The 21,266-nt window shown below is 42.2% G+C and overlaps 1 protein-coding gene across 1 annotated transcript in view; it reads right to left on the bottom strand.

The window, feature by feature from the left end:
- The window catches only part of LOC127575387 (inactive tyrosine-protein kinase 7-like), a 175,827-nt gene that overhangs the window by 63,815 nt on the left and 90,746 nt on the right, over positions 1–21,266 (bottom strand). Inside the window, exons 3-5 of the mRNA XM_052025208.1 lie at positions 16,467–16,569; positions 10,481–10,668; positions 1,489–1,636 (exon numbers count right to left, since the gene is read on the bottom strand). Coding sequence (XP_051881168.1) covers positions 1,489–1,636; positions 10,481–10,668; positions 16,467–16,569 — 439 coding nt within the window. The remainder of the gene's footprint in view (positions 1–1,488; positions 1,637–10,480; positions 10,669–16,466; positions 16,570–21,266) is intronic.

The raw sequence follows: 21,266 nt of genomic DNA, 5'->3' as shown, positions 1-21,266 counted from the left end.
CAGCGGATGCCATCTCCCTGGCCCTACACTCAGCTCTGGAGCATCTGGACAGTAAAGGTACCTACGTTAGACTATTGTTTATTGACTACAGCTCTGCCTTCAATACTAGGGACTCAACACCTCCCTCTGTAACTGGATCCTTGACTTTCTAACAAACAGACCGCAATCAGTGAGGATAGACAACAATACCTCCGGCACGATTATTCTCAACAGTGGTGCCCCACAAGACTGCATCCTCAGCCCTCTACTCTACTCCCTATATACTCATGACTGTGTGGCCAGATTCTGTTCTAACTCCATCTACAAGTTTGCAGATGATACCACCGTTGTAGGCCGTATCTCAGAGTACGGGAAGGAGATAGAGAGCTTAGTGGAATGGTGTCATGACAACAACCTTTCCCTCAATGTCAACAAAAGAGCTGGTCATTCACTTCAGGAAAGGGGGCGGTGTACATGCACCTGTCCACATCAACGGTGCTGAGGTGGAGAGCTTCAAGTTCCTGGGTGTGAACATCACCAACAGCCTGTCCTGGTCAAATCACGTAGATGCCATGGCCAAGAAAGCTCACCGGTGCCTCTACTTCCTCAGGAGGCTAAAGAAATTTGGTTTGTCCCCTTTGACTCTCACCAACTTTTACCGATGCACCATAGAAAGCACCCTATCTGATTGCATCACGGCTTGGTACGGCGACTGCTCTGCCCAGGACCACAAGAAGCTGCAGAGAGTTGTGGACACAGACTAGCACATCACGAACACCAGCCTCCCCTCCTTGGACTCTGTCTTTACCTCTCATTGTCTTGGTGTAGCAGCCAGCATAATCAAAGACCCCACCCACCCGGGACATTCTCTCTCTTCTATTAGGTAGAAGATACAGGAGCCTGAGGGCACATACCACCAGACTTAAGGACAGCTTCTACCCCACTGTGATAAGATTATTGAATGAGATGGACTATGACCTCACGATCTACCTTGTTGTGGCCTTTTATTGCACTGCACTTTCTCTGTAGCTTTGACACTTTACTCTGTATTGTTATTGTTTTTACCTGTACTACATCAATGCACTCTGTACTAACTCAATGTAACTGCACTGTGTAATGAATTGACCTGTACGATCGGTTTGTAAGACAAGCTTTTCATTGTACCTCGGTACAAGTGACAATAATAAACCAGTACCAATTTAAGGGGAAGTTAGATATGAGGGATAAGGGAATTGGACGAGGAAAGTCTTGTGTGGAACATAAACACCATTTTGGATTAATTGGGCCAAATGGCCCGTTTCCATGCTACATATGAATGTGAAGGCAGGCAATAGCAAAAAATTTAAATTGATTATGGTCCATAGAGTTCACCAAGTTAACTGGTGGCATGCCTTGCCGTCACTTATGCTGTCCAAATATGATTAAGAATCAACATTCTTTTCATGCTCTTATCATTTACATTTTTTCCTACGTCAAACATTCAAAATCAAGAACTTAAAATAACTGTACCGTGATGAGTTATGAATGATGGTATCATCAAATAACCATTCTTGTACTGGGGGAGGTGTAGCTATGAACTGACAGTGAAACATGGCATCTTCCTTCTTATTCACAATCTGGTCTTGGGGTCGAATCAAAGGCTGAGGGAAACTGGCATCTGCAAAACATATTCACATGCAAATCTCAGATTCTGTTGTGTACAATAAAATAACTTGGTTAATCCAGGACCAGTGCTCATGTAGCTGGACCACCAGTAACAGACCTTCACAAAGATTTACCTTGCCGCAAGAATTACTAATGGGTCCACAGAATATGTTCCAGCACAACAGGAGTGCAAGTGACTGCAGTTAGGGATCCTGGTAAAGACTTCCTTACAGCTTTAAGCACAAGAGATGCAGAATACAACATACTGTAGTTACACGTCATGTGGAGTAATGGGATCAGTTTCAGGCACAACCGTTTTGAAAGATGTACCAGGATTGTAACCTGAGATGGAGTAACTAAACAATATAGAAAGACCAGATAAAATAAGTTTGTACAAGACAGAAAATGTTGCCCTGATAAGGGCATTTAAGATAACGAGAGATAATGGACAGGTAGATAAAGACATCTCTACGGCAGATAAATCAGGGAGAGGTTTGACAGGTTACATGTTGAGAGGATGCTTCCTTGAGAGAATATAGAACCAGGGGATCCTGTTTAAAAATTAGGGGTTACCCATTTAAAAGAGACACAAGGCAAAATTTTGCTCAGAAGGTTGTGAATATTTGCAAGTTTCTTCCTCGAAGTACCAAGTGCAACAGAAGCATATTCTTTGACTATTTAAGGCAGAAATAAATAAATTCTTGATAAGCAAATATTTATCTGCCTCTGCCTTAAAACCAAGTCCCTGTCTATTCAATCTCAGAATGTGTCACAGCCAAGAATTACCCTATTCTCCTGAATACTTTGCAGAAAAGGTCACTGGTAACAGGAAAACAGCTCCTCTCAAAGCCCAAGTGGACTGTAGACAACACTTTCCGCAAGTGATAAAGACTTGTTTTTTTTAAAAACACAAGTGGTTCAGAATGGAATGCATTGCTGGGGGAGTAGTGGAAGCAAAAGAGACATGGATAAATAGCTAAAAGGAGCAAATTCAAATGGCGAGTGCGCAGGGTATTGAGTCTCACTGGACTGGAATCCAGAGAGAGCTAATTGGATACAAAATTGGCTTGATGGTAGAAAGCAAAGGGGGATGGTGGAAGGTTGTTTCTTGGACTGGAGTCCCGTGACTAGTGGTGTGCCTCAGGGGTCGGTGCTGGGCCCATTATTGTTTGTCATCTACATCAACGATTTGGATAAGAACGTACAAGGCATGGTTGGTGGGTTTGCGGGTGACATTAAAATAGGTGGTGTATTGGACAATGAAGGTGGTTATCAAAAATTACAAGGGGATATCGATCAGCTGAGTAAGTGGGCCCAGGAATGGCAAATGGAGTTTAATTTGGATAAATGTGAGGTGTTGTATTTTGTAAAGTCAAATCCGGGTACTATTTTCACAGTGAACAGCAGGGTCCCGGGGAGTGTTGAAGAACAGAGGGACCTTGGAGTACAAGTACATAGTTCCCTGAAAGTGGAGCCACAGGTGGACAAGGTGGTGAAGGTGGCTTTTGCCACACTAGCCCTAATTGGTCAGGGCATTGTGTATAAAAGTTGGGAGGTAATGGTATGGTCAATGCTGGTGAGGCTGCACTTGGAGTATAGTGTTCAGTTTTGGTCACCCTGCTTCAGGAAGGATGTGATTAGACTGAAAAGAGTGCAGAAAAGATTTACAAGGATGTTGCCAGGACTTGAGGGACTGAGTTATAAGGAGAAGTTGGACAGGCTATGATTTTATTCCTCAGAGTGTAGGAGACTGAGAGGTCATCTTAGGTGTATGAAATCTTGAAGGGCATAGATGGGGTGAATGCACTCAGTATTTTTCCCCCAGAGTTGGGGAATTGAGAACTAGAGGGCATAGGTTTAAGGTGCGAGGGGTAAGATTTAAACAGGAAGTTGAGAGGCAACTTTTTTTTAATATATACACACACACACAAAGGGTGGTATCTATGTGGAATGAGCTGCCAGAGGAAGTGGTTGAGGCAGGTATAATAACTTTTAAAAGACAGCTGGACAGGTACACAGGTTGAAGAGGTTTAGAATGTTATGGCCAAACACTGGCAAATGGACAAGCTTGGATGGGGCATCTTGGTTAGAATGGGGCCTATTGAAGGGCCTGTTTCAGTGCTGTATAAATCTATAAATGCTCTTATGCAGAGCCAGCATGAAGTCTGTAGGCTAAATTGCCTCCTTCCATGTTCTAACCATACAAAGATTTTGTTCTCCTACCAACTGCATAGTTGGCACCAAGTAGTTTAGTTCTGGCCAAAAATATAACACAGGAACACAAGAACCCAAGAACAGAAGCAGTTTGGCCATCCAGTCAGTCTGCTCTGCCATTCATTAAGGACATGGTTGATCCTATACATCAGTGCCACTTTCCTGCACCAACCCAACATCGATCACATTCTTTAATATTCAAAATCTATTGATCTGTCTGGAGAATTACGAAGATTCACTACCCCCAAGATGCAGAAATTTCTTCTCATCCAAGTTGCTTGGTCCTGAATGGCCTGTTCTTTATTTTGAGACTGTGACCTCCAATTTTAGAAGGGAAATACAACCCCTGCATTTACCTTCGAGCCCTGTAAGAATTATGCACGTTTCAATGAGATCACCTCTCATTCAACTAAACTCAAAAGTTGTGGGCTCAGTCTGCTTCATCTCCCCTCATTGTCCAATCCCCAACACCAAGATGACGTAAACTATGCGTGGTCCCAGAGTCAAAATATTCCTTTTCAATTTATCAAATTTTATTCTTGCCAAATAGATTTCAAAGCATATAGTGCCACTGTGTATGACAGTTTTTGTTTAAAACTATTGCTCATTTTGCCATGAGCATTTTTTTCCCATAGTATAGTTAGGTTATAGGTAATAAAATGGGTACAAGGAACCAAATACCCAAAAAATATCAGCTTTAATTACTTGCTTCAAACAAAGTTTGGCTAATTAATCCCAGGGGAGGAATGGGAGGACATGCAATTTTGCAGGAGTGATCAAATTGATCAGCAGCCAACCACAGCAGAAAAATAGGCATGAACATCATTCAGTGATCAAAACAACTCTCCTACAAATCACTGCCAATAACTTTAGAACAAATACAATCAAAATACAACTCCCTACTCCTTTGTCCAATGATCTTCAACCAAATGTAATTAATGAATTTCTCCTCGTACTCATCTTTCACCCACACCAGCACATCCACCACTTCCACCAGCTCCAACAGGATCCCACCACCAGCCACATCTTACCCTCCCCACCACCCACCCCCCACTTATGCCTTCTGCAGGAACCACTCTCTCCCCAACTCCCTGGTCTGCTCACCCTTCCCACCCACCCCTCCCAGTTCCCTGGCACTTTCCCCTACAACTGTAGAAGGTGCAGCACTTGCCCTACACCATACACCTCACCATCATCCAGGGACCAAAACAGCCCTTCCAGGTGAGGCATGCATTTCCTTCAGCCTGCCCTATTGCATTTAGTGCTCACAACATGGCCTCCCCTACGCTGATGGGACCAAGCACAGCGTAGACGAGGTCACCATTCTGCAGAGCATTTGCGTTCTGTCCGCATCAGCCATCTTGAACTTCTTGTTGCATATCATTTCAACTCCCCTTCCCTTTCCCACACCGACCGACCTGCCCTCGGCCTTCACCACTCTGTGAGGCCAAACACAAACCTGAAGAACAGTGTCTCATATTTCACTTGGGTAGCCCAGAGCTCAATGGTAACATTGAATTTTCCAATTTTAGATAAACCCATCCATGTTCCTTTCCACTCCCACCAGTCCACCCAGAGTGTCTGTTCATCTTTTCCATCCTTCTCACCACCTGTACCTAGACTCATCACCCTCCTTTATCTGATTCCACCTGCTCACCACCCAAAGACCTACCTACCTGGGTTTCTTCTCCCTTGGTTCACCTTTCCTATTCCCTCCTTCACTTTGTTCCAACTGCCCATCATCCCTCCCTATCACGACCAGGCCGTCTCAACTCTCTCTCACTTTTATATATCGGCTAAATTCCCTTATACTCAGTCCTGATGCAGGGTTTCAACCTGAAACGTCCACCACTCCTTGGCCTCCACAGACACTGTTTGACCCGCCGAGTTATTCTAGCATTAGTTTTTGCTCCAGATTCCAGCATCTGCAGTCTCTTGTGCCTCTAACTGATAAATCATTGGGAGTCAAAGCAAATAGAAAAGAAACTCAATAGGATGCAATGTCCTTGTTACCAGGTAACTATTGATAAGAGATAGAATTCTAAAGTCATCTACCTTTTAGAGTTAAATCGGTGATCTTACCAATATTGAATCTTCACCAAAATTAATAAAAAGGTCCAGCACAATGCAGACCTTGACTTTCCAGATTACAGAAAACCCTGGGTACCTCTTCACTGAAGCAGGTTGAGAAGCATGCCACTGACTAATGTTGAATTGCAAATGAAATCATTACACCTGATTGCGAAGCTGTAACCCATCTATAAATCTAGATTGACTGTTTGGATAACATCAATAGCTAATATAACAAAAAGAAAGCAACGACATAGGGAAAGGCATCAATAACTCTCAGCAGGGTGATGCTATTGGTAAATGAATTTCAATATACAGTAGTTATGTGTAAAGACTGAAGGTGTATCTAGCTTGAATAATAAGCAACAGACACTGGTACACTAACCACCTACGTACAAATTCAAAGTAGCAACATTGAATAAGACTGTAAGAAATTAAATCCAAAGTAAGTTAAACAGATATTTCCATAGGAAAAGAATTGGAGGTTAGCAAACTTATATATAACTTTGAAAAGAATCTTTTTGAGACCACATCAAGTACTGTGCACTTTTGGTCTCCATATTGAACAAAGGACAGAGAGACTGATGAAGATTTTCAAGTGCTGCACCCTCACAGTTCCAGCTACCTGGGTTCAATCCTGACCTCAGGTGCTGTGTGGAGCTTGCACATTCTCTATGTCCACAGGTGCTCCAGTTTCCTCCCATATCCCAAAGGTGCTTTGGTAGGTTAATTGGCTACTATAAATTGCCACTACAGTGCAGAGGTGACCAGAGAATCAGTGGGGAGTTAATGGACACTTGGGGAAATAGGTTGCAGGGAAGTAAGTGGGGAAATGGAATGAGTGTGCTCTGACAACCAGCATAAACTCGATGGGGTTAAGGAATTATACAGGAAGCAAGAGATAAAATATCACATTAAGGTGAATAAGCTGGGGATCTTTTGAAAAGGCTGTGCCATGACCTGACCTAGATCTTAACAATTCTGAACGGGTTGATGCGGGTAAACATCTCAATTTAGGGGAAGTCAGTCATTTAATGGTCACAAACATAAGACTGTTTCTTTTGCTGAAACTTTTGGAAATGCAAGGACTGATGAAGGAAAGACAGCATAGCTTTGAGTGTGGGGAAATTGTCTCTCACAAATTTAGTTGATTTTTGTTTTGAAGAGGTGACCAAGAGGATTGATGAGGGCAGGGTAGTAGACGTCATCTACATGGACTTTAGCAAGTCTTTTAACAAGGTACTTCATGGTAGGCTGATCCAGAAGGTAAGATCACATGGAATCCAGGATGAGCTAGCCAACTGGATATTAAAATGCCTTGGTGGGCAAAGCCAGAGGGTGCTGGTAGAGTGTTGCTTTTCACATTGGAGGCCTGTGACCAATGGTGTGCTGCAAGGATTGGTGCTGGGTCCACTGTTGTTTGTCATCTATTTAACAATATGGATGAGAATGTAGATTGCATGAGTACAGAGTTTGGACATGACACGAAAACTGGTGGTGTGGTGGACAATGAAGAAGGTTGTCTAAGGTCACAACCAGACCAAGATCAACTGGGAAAGTGGGCAAAGAAATGGTAAATGGAATTTAACTGAGACAAGTGCAAAGTGATGCACTTTGGGAAGTTAAATGGAGGGCAGGATATTACACAGTGAAGGATAGGGCCCTGGGGAGTATTGTTGAGCAGATAGACATAGGGTACAAGTGCGTAGCTTCCTGAAAGTGGAGAGACAGGCAGAAACATGGTAAAGGCAGCATTATGGCATGCTTGCCCTTCATCGGACAGGTACTCAGTACAAGAGTTGGACGTCATGTTACAGCTGTACAAGATGTCAGTGAGACCACACCTGGATTACTACATACGGTTCTGGTTACTGTACTATTGGAAGGATATGATTAAGCTACAGAGGGTGTAGAAAAGATTCACAGGGCTGTTGCTTGGACTAGATGGCTTGAATTATAAGGAGAGACTGGATAGGCTGGGACTGTTTTCCCTGGAGTGAAGGAGGCTGAGGAGGTGACCTATAGAGGCTTATAAATCATGAGGGGCATAGACAAGGGGATAATCTCAATCTTTTTCTTAGGACAGGGAAGCCTAAAACCAGGGGGCATAGATTTAAGGGGAGAGGGGAAAGATTTAAAGGGGACTTGAGAGGCAAGTTTTTCCACACAGAGGGTGGTGGGTATATGGAGTGAGCTGTCAGAGGAAGTGGTAGAGGAGAGTACAATTACAACATTCAAAAGACATTTGGACAAATTCGTGGTTAAAAGGTTGAGAGGGAAATGAGCCAAATGCAGGGAAATGGGACTAGCTCAATAAGGCACCTTGGTCAGCATGGACTTTGGGCCTAAGAGCCTGATTCCATGCTGTATAAACTTTATGGCTTCTCCAGAGGACAGTTAGAACATATGATATCGAAGCAACAATCCATTTTTTGTATCTGTATTATGAACAATGATTGTTCAAAGGACCTGCACACAAAGCTCCGACTTCATCTCAGTGACACAGAGAAAACAAGAAGTTACAACTTATAAGTATAAAGGGATGAAATAAAAAGGTTCCTTTCAATTCTATCCCTTGTTTGCCTTTTTTTCATGAAGTAGCCTTATCGATAGCTACTTTGTGATGAGTATGCACATGTAGAAAGTGGGTTCCAAGCTACTTTTAAAAAAAAATGTAAAAGGACAAAAGTGGATACCGAGCCAAAAGGTCAACAAAGATGACCGAAAGAATAATAGAGGGAAGTGGGGAGATAGGGATTTGGGGAATTTCTCAGGAGAACATTTCCAGTGGCGCAGCAAAGGAAGGAAGGAAAATGCTTACAAATGGTTTGATAGTGCAGTGCCTGGGTAACTTGACTAACCTAGAGGGCTGGACAAGGAAACCACAAAACATGTTCAAACCTCACTCAACATAGTTTGAGCATTTGAATTCAGTTTTGAAAAGCTTGGGAAAAAACTGGCATCAGGAAAGCTGAGCAGTGAGCTCAGGAAAACGTCAGATTTTCAGAATACCCAATTGATTTATTAAAAAAAAGAGTAATTTGGCCTAAATACAATTCCATCCCCACATTAATGGAGCTAATTGTGAACTACTCTCCAAGAGCCCAGCATCAGGAGGTGATTCCACACAGGAATGAAGCTTTCAGAACAGACAATATGAAGCAGGAAAATGGTCTTTCTGTTGTTCTTGATAGGGCTGAAAACTCAGTACAAGGTTGAGTAACTGCCAAAGGTTAAATTATTATCTACACTTCTTGCTGCCTCAGTAAAGCAGCCAACATAATCAAAGACCCCACCCACACGGACATTCACTCCTTTCCTCCCTCCCATTGGGCAGAAGATACAAAAGCCTGAAAGCACGTACCACCAAGCTGAAGGACAGCTTCTATCCCACTGTTATAAGACTATTGAACAGTCCCCTAGTACAATAAGATGGGCTCTTGACCTCACAATTTACCTCATCGTGGCCTTGCACCTTATTGTCTACCTGCCCTGTACTTTCTCTGCAACTGTAACACTATATTCTGCATTCTGTTGTTGCCTTCCCTAGTACTACCTCAATGTACTAATGAGATGAAATGATCTGTATGGCATGCAAAACAAAGTTTTTCCACTGTACTTTGGTAAACGTGACAATAATAAACCAATTTAAGATTGATCAGGAGTGAAGAATTAGAAGGGAGCACATAACTCACTTATCATGTTATTAAATAGGTACTTATGTCCTTAAGCAGCAGCTGAACTTTGTGGAGCATTGCACAGGAAATTAAACTGGAAATCCAGGAAGTTCTTTTTAAGACAGGAACCTTGGATCAAAATACAAAGCAAACAACTGAGCAGCTTGATGGAATTGACAACTCCAGTTCTCAATACCTCAAAACCCCTGGTTGATGGATTAATGATGTTGCATGCACTTAATGAACTCTTTAAAAAAAAATTACTTTTTGTTCTGAATCTACGTATTGCTCAACTGGACAGCATCTATTGGCCATCTCTAATTGCCCTTGATAAGGTGGTTAATCACATACAACTGAGTGACATGCTGGGACATTTCAGAAGGCATGAGTCAACCACATGGAGTTCCACATCAGCCAGACTAGATGAGGATGACAGCTATCTTCCCATGAAAGATAATAGTAAATGAGGTTTCTTGTGATACTTTAGTAGTTTCTGTCATCACCTTAACTCAGACTATTTGTTGTTGTTGTCCCAAATTCCAGATCATTAACAAAATTAAAATTCCACAGTTGCTATGGATTTCAACTTGGGTCTCTATATTGTTATCCAGGGCTCTAGATTACTCGTTTGGTCCTTAACTGCTTTGTCAGCACTGTACCCAAAACTACTTTTTTCAGGAAGATCCATCCCATTGGCTCTGCAAGTCAATCCACCATTTGAATTGTCTTATTCAACTCCTTAATCTGCAGTTATGTCCATTAACCAATGGTAAGCTCTACATGCATCATTTCCATCATTAATCAAAACTGTTGGAATTTCAGTTACATAGAGTCTTGAAACTAAAATTGATTCTCAACAGTTATTTGAAACAGCAAATTCAATGTTCACCACTTACCAATTATCATTAGTGTGAAGTTATCATTGCTGCAAACATTTCCCACTGCATTCTTTGCACAGCAGTAGTAGACACCGTTATCATCAGGGCTGGCACTTTTTATGGTCAAACTGTGCTCTCTGGTGTTAAATGTATAATGATTCGTATCTGTTAAGTGGATGCCATCTCTGAACCACTGCCAACTGGGACTAAAATTTGAAGGAATAAAAAGAAGACAAAGAATCTATGAAACATGCAATCTTGATCAAGATGGTACAAGAATAATGTCAAGTTACAACATGCCTCAGGACTATTTTAATCAGCTCAAAAAAAAACAATTAGGGTACAATCTGATTACATAAAAGAAAAGCATTTAAGATAAACATGATGTAGGAGATTTTCCCTGGTAGTGGGTAATTAAAAGTGTGCAAGGAGATGAATCAACCAGAGCTCGTAGAGGAAGCTGGATACTTGATATCAAGAGTTGGTAATACCATACATTCCCTACTGCCACTATGAACCACCCTGTTAAAATTAATCTGGGGTTAAGGAATTACTACCGATCTATGGTCACAATAACTATCCATCGAGAAAAACTACAATTGGAATTATTAAAGCACAGAGGCAGGCCATTTGGCCCAAAGTTTGTATTGACTTGTGATAGAACATTCCAGTAAGTCCCTTTCTCCTGCTCTTTGCCATAACCCTTGTGAAATTCCCAAATCAATCTTCACCCATAACTCTTTCTGAATGTGCTCCATATTATAGAACCAACAACCAGTTGCAGAAAAAAATGGAATTACATGGATTTCACCAAGGTCCTTGACAAAGGCCCACAAGTCCCAAGATGGTCGTGTTCTTGACAGTGAAGAGGATTTGATAAAAACAGGCAGGGCAATGGCAGATGGAATTTAATCCTGATGTGAACGTTGGTGTACTATGGAAGGACTAATAAGGGTGGATCATACATCATGGATGGTTTGGCCCCAGGGAGTCTTGAGGAACAGAAGGACTTCGGTGCACAAGCCCAAGAATCTCTAAAGATGCAGCATAGGTAGATAGAATGGTGAAGGCACGTGGGATATATGCCTTCATTTGCTAGGGCAAAGCATATAAGAGCAGGGAGGTCATGGTCCAGCTGTATAAAGGACATAGCTGGAGCTCTGCATTTATATATGGTCGCCACATTATAGCAAGGACACGATTGCATTGGAGAGGGTGCACAGGAGGTTTACCAGGATGTTGCCCGGGATGGAACTTTTCAGTTATAGGGAGAGACTGGGTTTGTTTTTCTTAGAGTGGAAGAGGCTGAGTGGATATTGATAAAGGTATAGTAACTTATGAAATGCATTGATAGGGTAGATGGTAGGAAACTTTTCTCTATAGCAGGGCTACATAAAACTTGAAGGCATAGGTTTAAGGAAAAGAACAAGTGTGAGGTGTTCCACTTTGGGAGGCCTAATGCAAGGGGAAAGTATACAGTTAATAGCAGGACCTTTAACAGCATTGATGTAAAGAGGGATCTTGGGGTCCAAGTCCATAGCTCACCCAAAGCGGCAACACAAGAAGATAAGGTGTTAAACAAGGTGTATGGCATGCTCGTCTTCAGTGGTCGGGACATTGAGTTTTAGAGTCAGGAAGTCATGTTGTAGCTGTATAAAACTTTGGTTAGGCCACACTTTGAATACTGCATGCAGTTCTAGTTGCCCCATTACAAGAACATGGGGGCTTTGGAAAGGTGCAGAAAAGGTTTACTAGCATACTGTCTGGATTAGAGGACATGTGCTACAAGGAGAGGTTGGACAAACTTGGGTTGTTTTCATTGAAGTGGCGGAGGCTGAGGGGAGACCTATTAGAAGGTTATAAGATTATGAGAAGCACAGATATGGTAGACAGTTAGAGTCTTTTTCCCAGGGTAGAAATGTCAAGTACTAGAGGACATGCATTTAAGGTGAGAGGGGAAAAGTGTAAAGGAGATGTGTGCGTCAATCTTTTTTTAAAAGAGTGGCAGGTGCCTGGAACAGATTGCCAGGGATAGTGGTGGAAGCAGATACGATAGTGGCATTTAAGGCAGCTGTTAGAAAGGCACATGAATATGCAGGGAATGGAGAGATATGGATTATGTATAGACAGAAAAGATTTAGTTTAATTCAGCATCATGTTTGCTGCAGACATTGTAGGCCGAAGGGCCTGTTCCTGTGCTGTACTGTTCCCTGTGGTTTAGAGAGGAGCTGAGGAAGAACATTTTCACCAAGTGGTGACTGGAGTCTGGAGGCACTGCCCAAAGGGGCGGTGGAGGCAGGTACTCTCATTACATTCAAGGGAGTGGTAGAGGCAAGTACTCTCATTACATTTTAGTATCTAAAATGAGCATTTAAAACACGAAGGTATACAAGGGCACACACCAAGAGCTGACAAATGGGATTAATGTGGATAAGTATTAAATTGGCATGAACACAGTGAGCCTAAGGGCCTGTTTTTGTGCTTGATGACTCAGACTCTGAAATGCCTCTTCATATAATCCTAGGACCCCTTGGCCAATGACCCCTTCCCATTTACCTCACCCAAACCTGTCATTATTTTTGAATCCTCTGCAGGATCATAGTTATTCAACAAAGCACCCAAACTGTTTTTACTTCCCCAATAATGACAGGGTGTTATTTTACATGGAGGCGTTTTCTATGTGTTAATCACTCACACAAGGAACTACTTGGCTATAATCCTAAATTTGGCTTTGCTATTTTGAACTCGTAACCCTTTGCCCAACATTCAATTTAGTTTATTTTAGCTTTTTGTACTTGATTTTTCCGTACAATTTTATGGCTGTCAAACTTTATATTTTGAGAATGGTTTTACTGATCCAATCCAACTGAACACCTGAAACTTTACTTAGCCCACCGTGAGAACCAATCCCATCTGAAAATTCAGCTTCAACCTGCTTGCCTTCTACAACTACCCATCTTCAATCATCCTTTCCTGCCCATTTTACTCATTGAGACACTGCTGACTTTGAACAAAGTGCAAAGTACATTATCTCCACTCTGTCTTGATTTCCCAACACACTTGGCAAGGTTAACTCATCTGTTCTTCATTGTCTCTCTTCTTTCATCATACAAATATCATTTGTATTTTGTAGTGGTCAAAATGTAGATCTCAGATTTTCTATTTTCTTCAATGACTTCTCCTGTCCAGACTGTGAGGACTCCATGTTCCATCCCGTGCACCCTTCTATTCTCTGTCCACGTTACCCCAATGACGACTCTTACACAGCCAATTTGCTTGTGTACAAACCACAAATACAACTCCATCAGCAAGATCTCATTTTTGTTTCTACATAGTGAGGGTAGTCTGATGTAGTATATAGGAGATTTTAATCAAGGTTTTTGAAAAGGTCCCACATGGACCCACAGAATTGGTAGAACTGCAGTCGTCTACAACCAATTCAGACAAATTTTACTCAGACCACTGAGCCAAAGGAGCTAGTCAAAGGAGGATCCAAAAGAGTGGAGCAAATTAAATCCAAAATTGGTCCTGGCAATAAGGAAACCGTTAACAGGTGATTTTGCAACTGGGAGGCTGTTACCAGTGTGGTTCCACAGGACTTATTTCTGGGTGCATTGTTCTCTGTGAGATATTAATAATTTTGATTCAAATGTAGGGGCATAATAAGATGTGTAGATGATCAAAAAATAGGCTAAGACAGAGTTAAATACATTCTTGGTGAGCAAATGAGTGAAGAAATTTGCCATTGTGGACTGGAATGCAGAGTTAAGGCTGCAACCTGATCATGATCATATTAAATGGTAGAGCAGCGTCAAGGGACCAACAGGCCTCCTGAATCCATCCGTTCATATTTTCCCTTATGTTGGTTTCACTGCCCACTCTTTTTAAACGAAGTCACCAATTCAATTTCTGTTTTACTTCAGATTCCACTTCAGCAATTTTAAACTCTCTCTGCCATCTTCTGATTGGGTTCTGGCACAGAGCAACTGAAATCTTTGTTATATTAAAACTCAAGTTATAATTAATGCTCTTCTACTGGAGTAAGGAGGCTCATCATGCTGCAATGAATTCTTCAGTTTTAGGTTACAAATGTAGAAATGTGCAAAACAGCCCTCCTCAACTTAAACTAAACTCATTTAAATATTAAAACAAATGACCTGGCCGTGGAAGTGAATACTGTTACATGGGAAATGGGCAGCTGGACTATGATGTACACTAGCTAATAAACATTGGACACTTAAGCTTGCAGCAAACTGGGCCAGAAAAAAAACAAAAAATTTCAATTTAGGCACAAAACCACAGATGTTTCAAGGTCAATTGGGCCAAATATGCTTTTGTAGTGTCCTAATCTGGTGACCAAGCTGATGCAGGGGGTTCGTATGTTTCCTTATTTTGACAAAGCAATTTGAGTTTTCAGTTAAGAAATAGTGATGATGGTCTGGAGTTGAACATTAGCTAAAACCAGTAAGAATAGCTGATTTCTATCTCTAGAAAAATGAGCAAACCTGAGGTTATTTATATAACAATCTAGTAGTTTGTTATAAATCTGGTATCAGGTTTTTATTCAACATCACATAATTTGCTGTATTTAAGTTCCCTTGCTGCCATGAAGAGACTCAAGTTGTCCTCTCCAGATCATTAGTACAAGGCTCTAGACTGCAACTCCTGTGCTACCATTCCAAATCTGGTACAGTTAATCATACTTCAGCGTGCCTTTGTCCTCCTGGTATCCGCTTTTATCCAGTTCATAGTACCAGATCTCAAATTTCAGGCAGTTCCTGCTTCGTGGTACGCTTACCGACAAGGAGGGAGGATTTTGATAATGGTATCCTGTTTTACCATCAGCCCAGTGCTAATGAGGCTAGCCAAGTGCAGACTGCAAGTTAACTGCCTCTGCTCAACAACAGAGGAAAGCCCTGATAACTTAAAAAAAACAGAAATTACATTCAAAACAATGCCAAGGTTCACTTACTGGCTGCACTTTAAGCTTATGGAACCATTTGCACTGGACATGTCAGAAGGAGGTTGTCTGGCATTTCATTGTTGTGGTGGTGGTGGGGGAAGAAAGAGTGCAGAATGCTAATCAATCTGGATTCTCTTGAGCATCACCTTGCTTAAAACATTTGACCAGATTGAGGTAAATGATTTTTTTTAAAAGAAAAATCCCAAGTTATGGTTATGGAGCAATATTTTCCCCCACACAGAGGGTGGTGGATAAATGGAAGGAACTGCCAGAGGAAGCTGTAGAAGTGGGTGCAATGATTTAAAAGACATTTGGACAGGTACATGGAAGGGAAAGGTTTAGAGGGATATAGGTCAAACACAGGCAAATGGGACTAGCTCAGATAGACAACTCGGTTGGCATGGATGAGTTGGGCCGAGGGGCCTGTTTCCATGCTATATGACTCTATGACACTTAATCACAGGAAAAAGCTGTAAAGTTGTCATTCTGCAGTTTTAGTCATTCTCAAGGCAAATGTTCTCGTTTCATATCGGTAAACTGTACCCATAGAATTGGTAGAACTGCAGTCATCTACAACCAATTCAGACAAATTTTACTCAGACCACCAGGCCAAAGGAGCTGTAATTAATATTGAAGTCAAATGTCACTATTATGTTTTGCAAAATTGCAGCCATGAATTAATAATAAACAAGCTGAACTGGAAAAAACTTCAGTTGCTATGTGACAAGCAATTCATTGTAAAACCAGTACATCAAGGAACTCAAATGAGACAATACCATCAACAATGGTGGTTGAACACAGAAGAAGTTATTCATTTGTTAAAATGTTTGGATTGTGAAAATAAATCCTTACCAACTTGCATTCCTTTTTACATGCTTGGGTGACAATTTACAGCTGTCATAGAAGTGACACAAAGTACATCACCATTGCCGACCTTGATTTTAAAATGCCGTTCTCACTGAATACAGTATATATCATAAAGAAACTGTCTATATACCACATAACTACTGGAAGTGCTCAGTGTAGGAAGAGGTTGCTTACCGAGGGTGTCCATTAATGTGACACTGCAGAGTGATCGGAGCTGACGTTTGTATTTCAGACACATTGCGCGGATCTTTCAAAACCACTCCTCCTGTCTCTATCCCTGCAATAAAAGAGATAATGTGTGTTTTTAAAGAGAATGTAGCAGCCACTACTTCAAAGCAGACTTCATCCAAAACTCTCACACCTCAAAAAGGCAACATCCAAAGATCCCCACCATCCAGGCCATGCCATCTTCTCGCAGCTACCATTGGACAGGACGTACAGAAGCCTGCAGACCCACACCACCAGTTTCAAGAACAGCTACTTCCCTTCAACCATTCGGTTCTTGAACCAACTGGCACAACCCTAATCACGAGAGTGTAGCAACACTATGACCACTTTTCACCAAAATAGACTTCTTTTTTGTTCAAATTGTGTTCTTTCTTGTAACAATTGTGTTTAATTTATGTTTTTCTTGTGAATGCTGCTTATATCATGTGAGGTGCCTGTGATGCTGCTGCAAGTAAATTTTTTTATTGCACCTGTACAGACATGTACTTGTGCATATGACAATAAACTCGACTTTGACTTGGCATTCTGACACTGTGCACACTGAGATAAATCTTACTCTATCAACCTCATTTGTCCTTGCACCACATCAACTTGATTACACTGAACTACACGCAGTTATTGACCTAGCCAATGCAATTTTTATGTACTGGATAACAGGCATCCAATTTGCTGCAAGTGAGCCTTACTGCTGAACTAGCTGCATCGTGATCAAATTGCTGCACTAGCATCCAAATTCAAGTTTCACCACTACGGTTTGAGAATTGAATTTCAATTAATTAAATAAATCAGGACTGATAAAAAAAAAGCCAGCCTCAGTTTATGGCAACTGTGAAGCAACAATTGTAAAGCAACTGTGATTGAGGTCAAATCTTAAATACCCTCTCAAGTTGGTAAACAAGCAACTCAGTTGTTTCTGTTACACTCAGAGAGGGAATAAAACTGGATGGATGAGACAGCATTGACCAAAATGAAGTTCAGCATGACATCCCAGACCAGATTATCAAGCAAAGACGTCCTCACAAACATGTGGGAATTGGCATCCACAATGGAGAAGTTCACTTCAAGGCAATGTGTTCCATGTTGAACAAAACTGGAAGCAGCAACTAAAGCAGCAGGGGCACAGAATATGCTCTGTGGGGTTCTTCAATGACCATCAACTAGAGTGGTTTGGCAGCACAACTGAAGGGCAAACTGGCAGAGTTCTGAAGGGCCAAGCTGACAGACAGTATGAAGCAGGTATGAACCAATGAGATCTACTTGACCTTGGCTTCACCAATCTACTCTGGCACATGCATCCGTGCACAATAGCTTGGGTAGAAGTAGTGGTTGTAGGGACAAGGTCCCATCCGCAGAGTTGCGTTGTGCAGAACTACAAATGGGCTGTATGGAATAAGATTCTTAACAGTTCTGGTAGCTCAAATCTGGGTATCCAAGAGGTGCCACAAACCATTAGCAGAAGGGTACACCACCACAACCTATAACCTTGTGGCCCACCATATCCCTCACTCTACCATTACTATCAAGTCAGCAAATCAACCCTGGTTCAATGAGTGCAGAAGAGCAGCACCAAGCAAACCTAAAAATGATGAAAGTGCCAGCATAGTAGATTTGCAATACAAGACTACACACATGCTCAACAGCAAAAATACCTTGCAATACTCAGAGCTAAGCAATCTTACAATCAACTGAGCAGTTTGTAACTCAGTCCAAATAGAGTTACAGATTCATACAGCACGTTTCCAGGCCCTTTGGCCCAACTGATCCCTGCTGACCAAGATTGCTATCTCAGCTAGTCCCATTTGCCCATTTTTGGCCACTATACAGCTAATTGTAAAATAAGATATCTTTATTAGTCACATGTATATCGAAACACACAGTGAAATGCATCTTTTTGCGTAGTGCCCTGGAGGCAGCCAGCAAGTGTCACCACACTTCCAGCGCCAACGAAGCATGCCCACAACTTCCTAACCTGTACGTCTTTGGAATGTGGGAGGAAACCAGAGCACCCAGAGGAAACCCATGCAGGCACGGGGAGAACATACAAACTCCTTAAAGACAGTGGCCAGAATTAAACCCGGGTCACTGGCGCTGTAAAGCGTTACGCTAACCGCTATACTACCGTGCCTGCACATTGTGGAATGTGGTGGACAATTAAACTGCTCAAGGGAGAAAGACTCCATACACGTACACATCCTTAACGATGGCAAGGCCCAGCACGACTGCTGAAGAAAACGTTGAAGCATTCACAGCTGTGTTCAGCTAGAAATGCCAGATAGATAGAGACAGAAGAGACTGCAGATGCTGGAATCTGGAGCAAAAATCTAACTGCTGATGCCTCCACAGACTCAAACTTAATAGTGGCCCAACCCCACACTTTCCACCTCCATCTCCATCTCTTACCCAAGATCCACAAACAGAACTGTCCCGGTAGGTCCATTGTTTCCACCTGCTCTTGCCCCACTGACTCTACTCTTCTCCTCATACCTTGGCTGTATCTTGTCTCCCTTTGTTCAGGGGGATGAATTCCAGAGATGAGAAGAGAGTGACCGCCTTTGACATCAAGGCAGCATTTGATTGTGTGTGGCATCAAAGTATCCTAATAAAAAGTGAACGCAATTCACATCCAAGGGAAAGTATTCCAATAGCTGGATTTAAACTTTACACAAAGGATGATGACTGTGGTTAGAAATGAATCATCCCACCCCCAGGACATCATTGCAGAACTTCCTCAAAACAATGTCCTGGGCCACACCATCTTCAGATGCTTCAACAGTGACCTTTCAGGTACGGGTTCAGATATGATGGTAAAGGCCTATGGATACCAATCTTCATCAATGATCTGTTGGCAGGAGAGAGAGGAGCAGATATATAGGGAAATCACAGCAGAAGTCTAAGAATAAGAGGGTTATATTAGCAACTTCCCTAATATTAACTAGATTGCCCTACCATAGAACAATACAGGCCTTTCGGCCGACCATGTTGTGCTGCCCTTCAAACCACTCCTAAGATTATCTAACCCCTTCCTCCCACATATCCCTCTATCTTAAATTCCTCCATATGCTTATCTAACAACCTCTTGAACTTGACCAACGTATCATCCTCCACCACCACCCCAGGCAGCACATTCCATGCACCAATCACTCTCTGGGTGAAAAATCTCCCTGAGGTCTCCCTTGAACTTAAAGCCATGTCCTCTTGTTTTAAGCATTGGTGCCCTGGGAAAGAGGTGCTGGCTGTCCACTCTATCTATTCCTCTTAATATTTTGTATACCTCTATCATGTCTCCCCTCATCCTCCTCCTCCTCCTCTCCAATGAGTAAAGCCCTAGCTCCTTTAGTCTCTCCACATAATCCATACTCTCCAATCCAGGCAGCATCCTGGTAAATCTCCTCTGCACCCTTTCCAACGCCTCCACATCCTTCCTATAATGAGGTGACCAGAATGGGACACAGTACTCTAGTGCAGTCTAACCAGAGTTTTGTAAAACTGCATCATTACTTCGCGGCTCTTAAACTCGATCCCACGATTTATGAAAGCAAACATTCCATAAGCTTTCTTAACTACCCTATCCACTTGTGTGATGACTTTCAGTGATCTGTGGATATGAACCCCCAGATCCCTCTGCTCCTCTACACTGCCCAGAATCCTGCCATTTACCTTGTATTCCGCCTTGGAGTTTGTCCATCCAAAGTGTACCACTTCACACTTCTCCAGATTGAACTCCATCTGCTACTTGTCAGCCCAGCTCTGCATCCTATCAATATCCTTCTGTAAGCTTCGACAGCCCTTCACACTATCCACAACACCACCGATCTTTGTGTCATCTGCAAACTTGCTGACCCACCCTTCCACCCCCTCATTTAAGTCATTAATAAATATCACAAAAAGTAGAGGTCCCAGAACCGATCCCTGTGGGACACCACTAGTCACGGCCCTCCAATTCGAATGCACTCCCTCCACCACAACCCTCTGCTTTCTACAGGCAAGCCAATTCTGAATCCACACGGCCAAGCCTCCTTGGATCCCTTGGCCTCTGACCTTCTGAAGAAGCCTACCATGCGGAACCTTGTCAAATGCCTTACTAAAGTCCATGTAGACCACATCTACTGCACTACCCTCATCAATCTACCTGGTCACCTCCTCAAAGAACCCTGTCAGGCTAGTGAGGCAAGATCTTCCCTTCACAAATCTATGCTGACTGTCCCTAATCAGTCCATGATTCTCTAAATGCTCATAGATCCTATCTCTTAGAATCCTTTCTAGCAGCTTACCCACCACAGATGGGTAAGCTTTAACTCTTAACTTAAAGCACTAGCATGAATGATGAAATCCATTACCTCAAGTTAGGGCCGGACTTTCAGTATGTCCAATAAGTGACAGGGTCCTATAAACATATCCCTCTAAAATCAAAATAATAGACTTCAAATCATGGAACAGCTTCAACAGGTAGCTTATTGATTTAGTGTACAGGCATGGCAAGTCGACCAATGGCTTTATTGTTACTTTGACTTGGTTGCTGTTGAGGAGATGGTGAAAATGATGCATCCTATTGACTCAAGTTGTTAATAACTGAAATTAACCAATTTTGCTGAGTGCAATTCAAAAGTTACAAAACATCCTTAACTGAACAAGAAACACTAAGCAGAAACTCCTGTACCTCCTCCCCAATGGTAATAATGAGAAGAAGGCACGTCCCAGATGGTGAGGGTCCTTAATACTGGATGCTGCCTTCTTGAGGCACTGCCT

The sequence above is a fragment of the Pristis pectinata genome, chromosome 10 (genome assembly GCF_009764475.1).
Source record: "Pristis pectinata isolate sPriPec2 chromosome 10, sPriPec2.1.pri, whole genome shotgun sequence".
NCBI classification, from domain to species: Eukaryota; Metazoa; Chordata; class Chondrichthyes; order Rhinopristiformes; family Pristidae; genus Pristis; species Pristis pectinata.
This window is presented reverse-complemented; position numbering and strand designations above follow the sequence as displayed.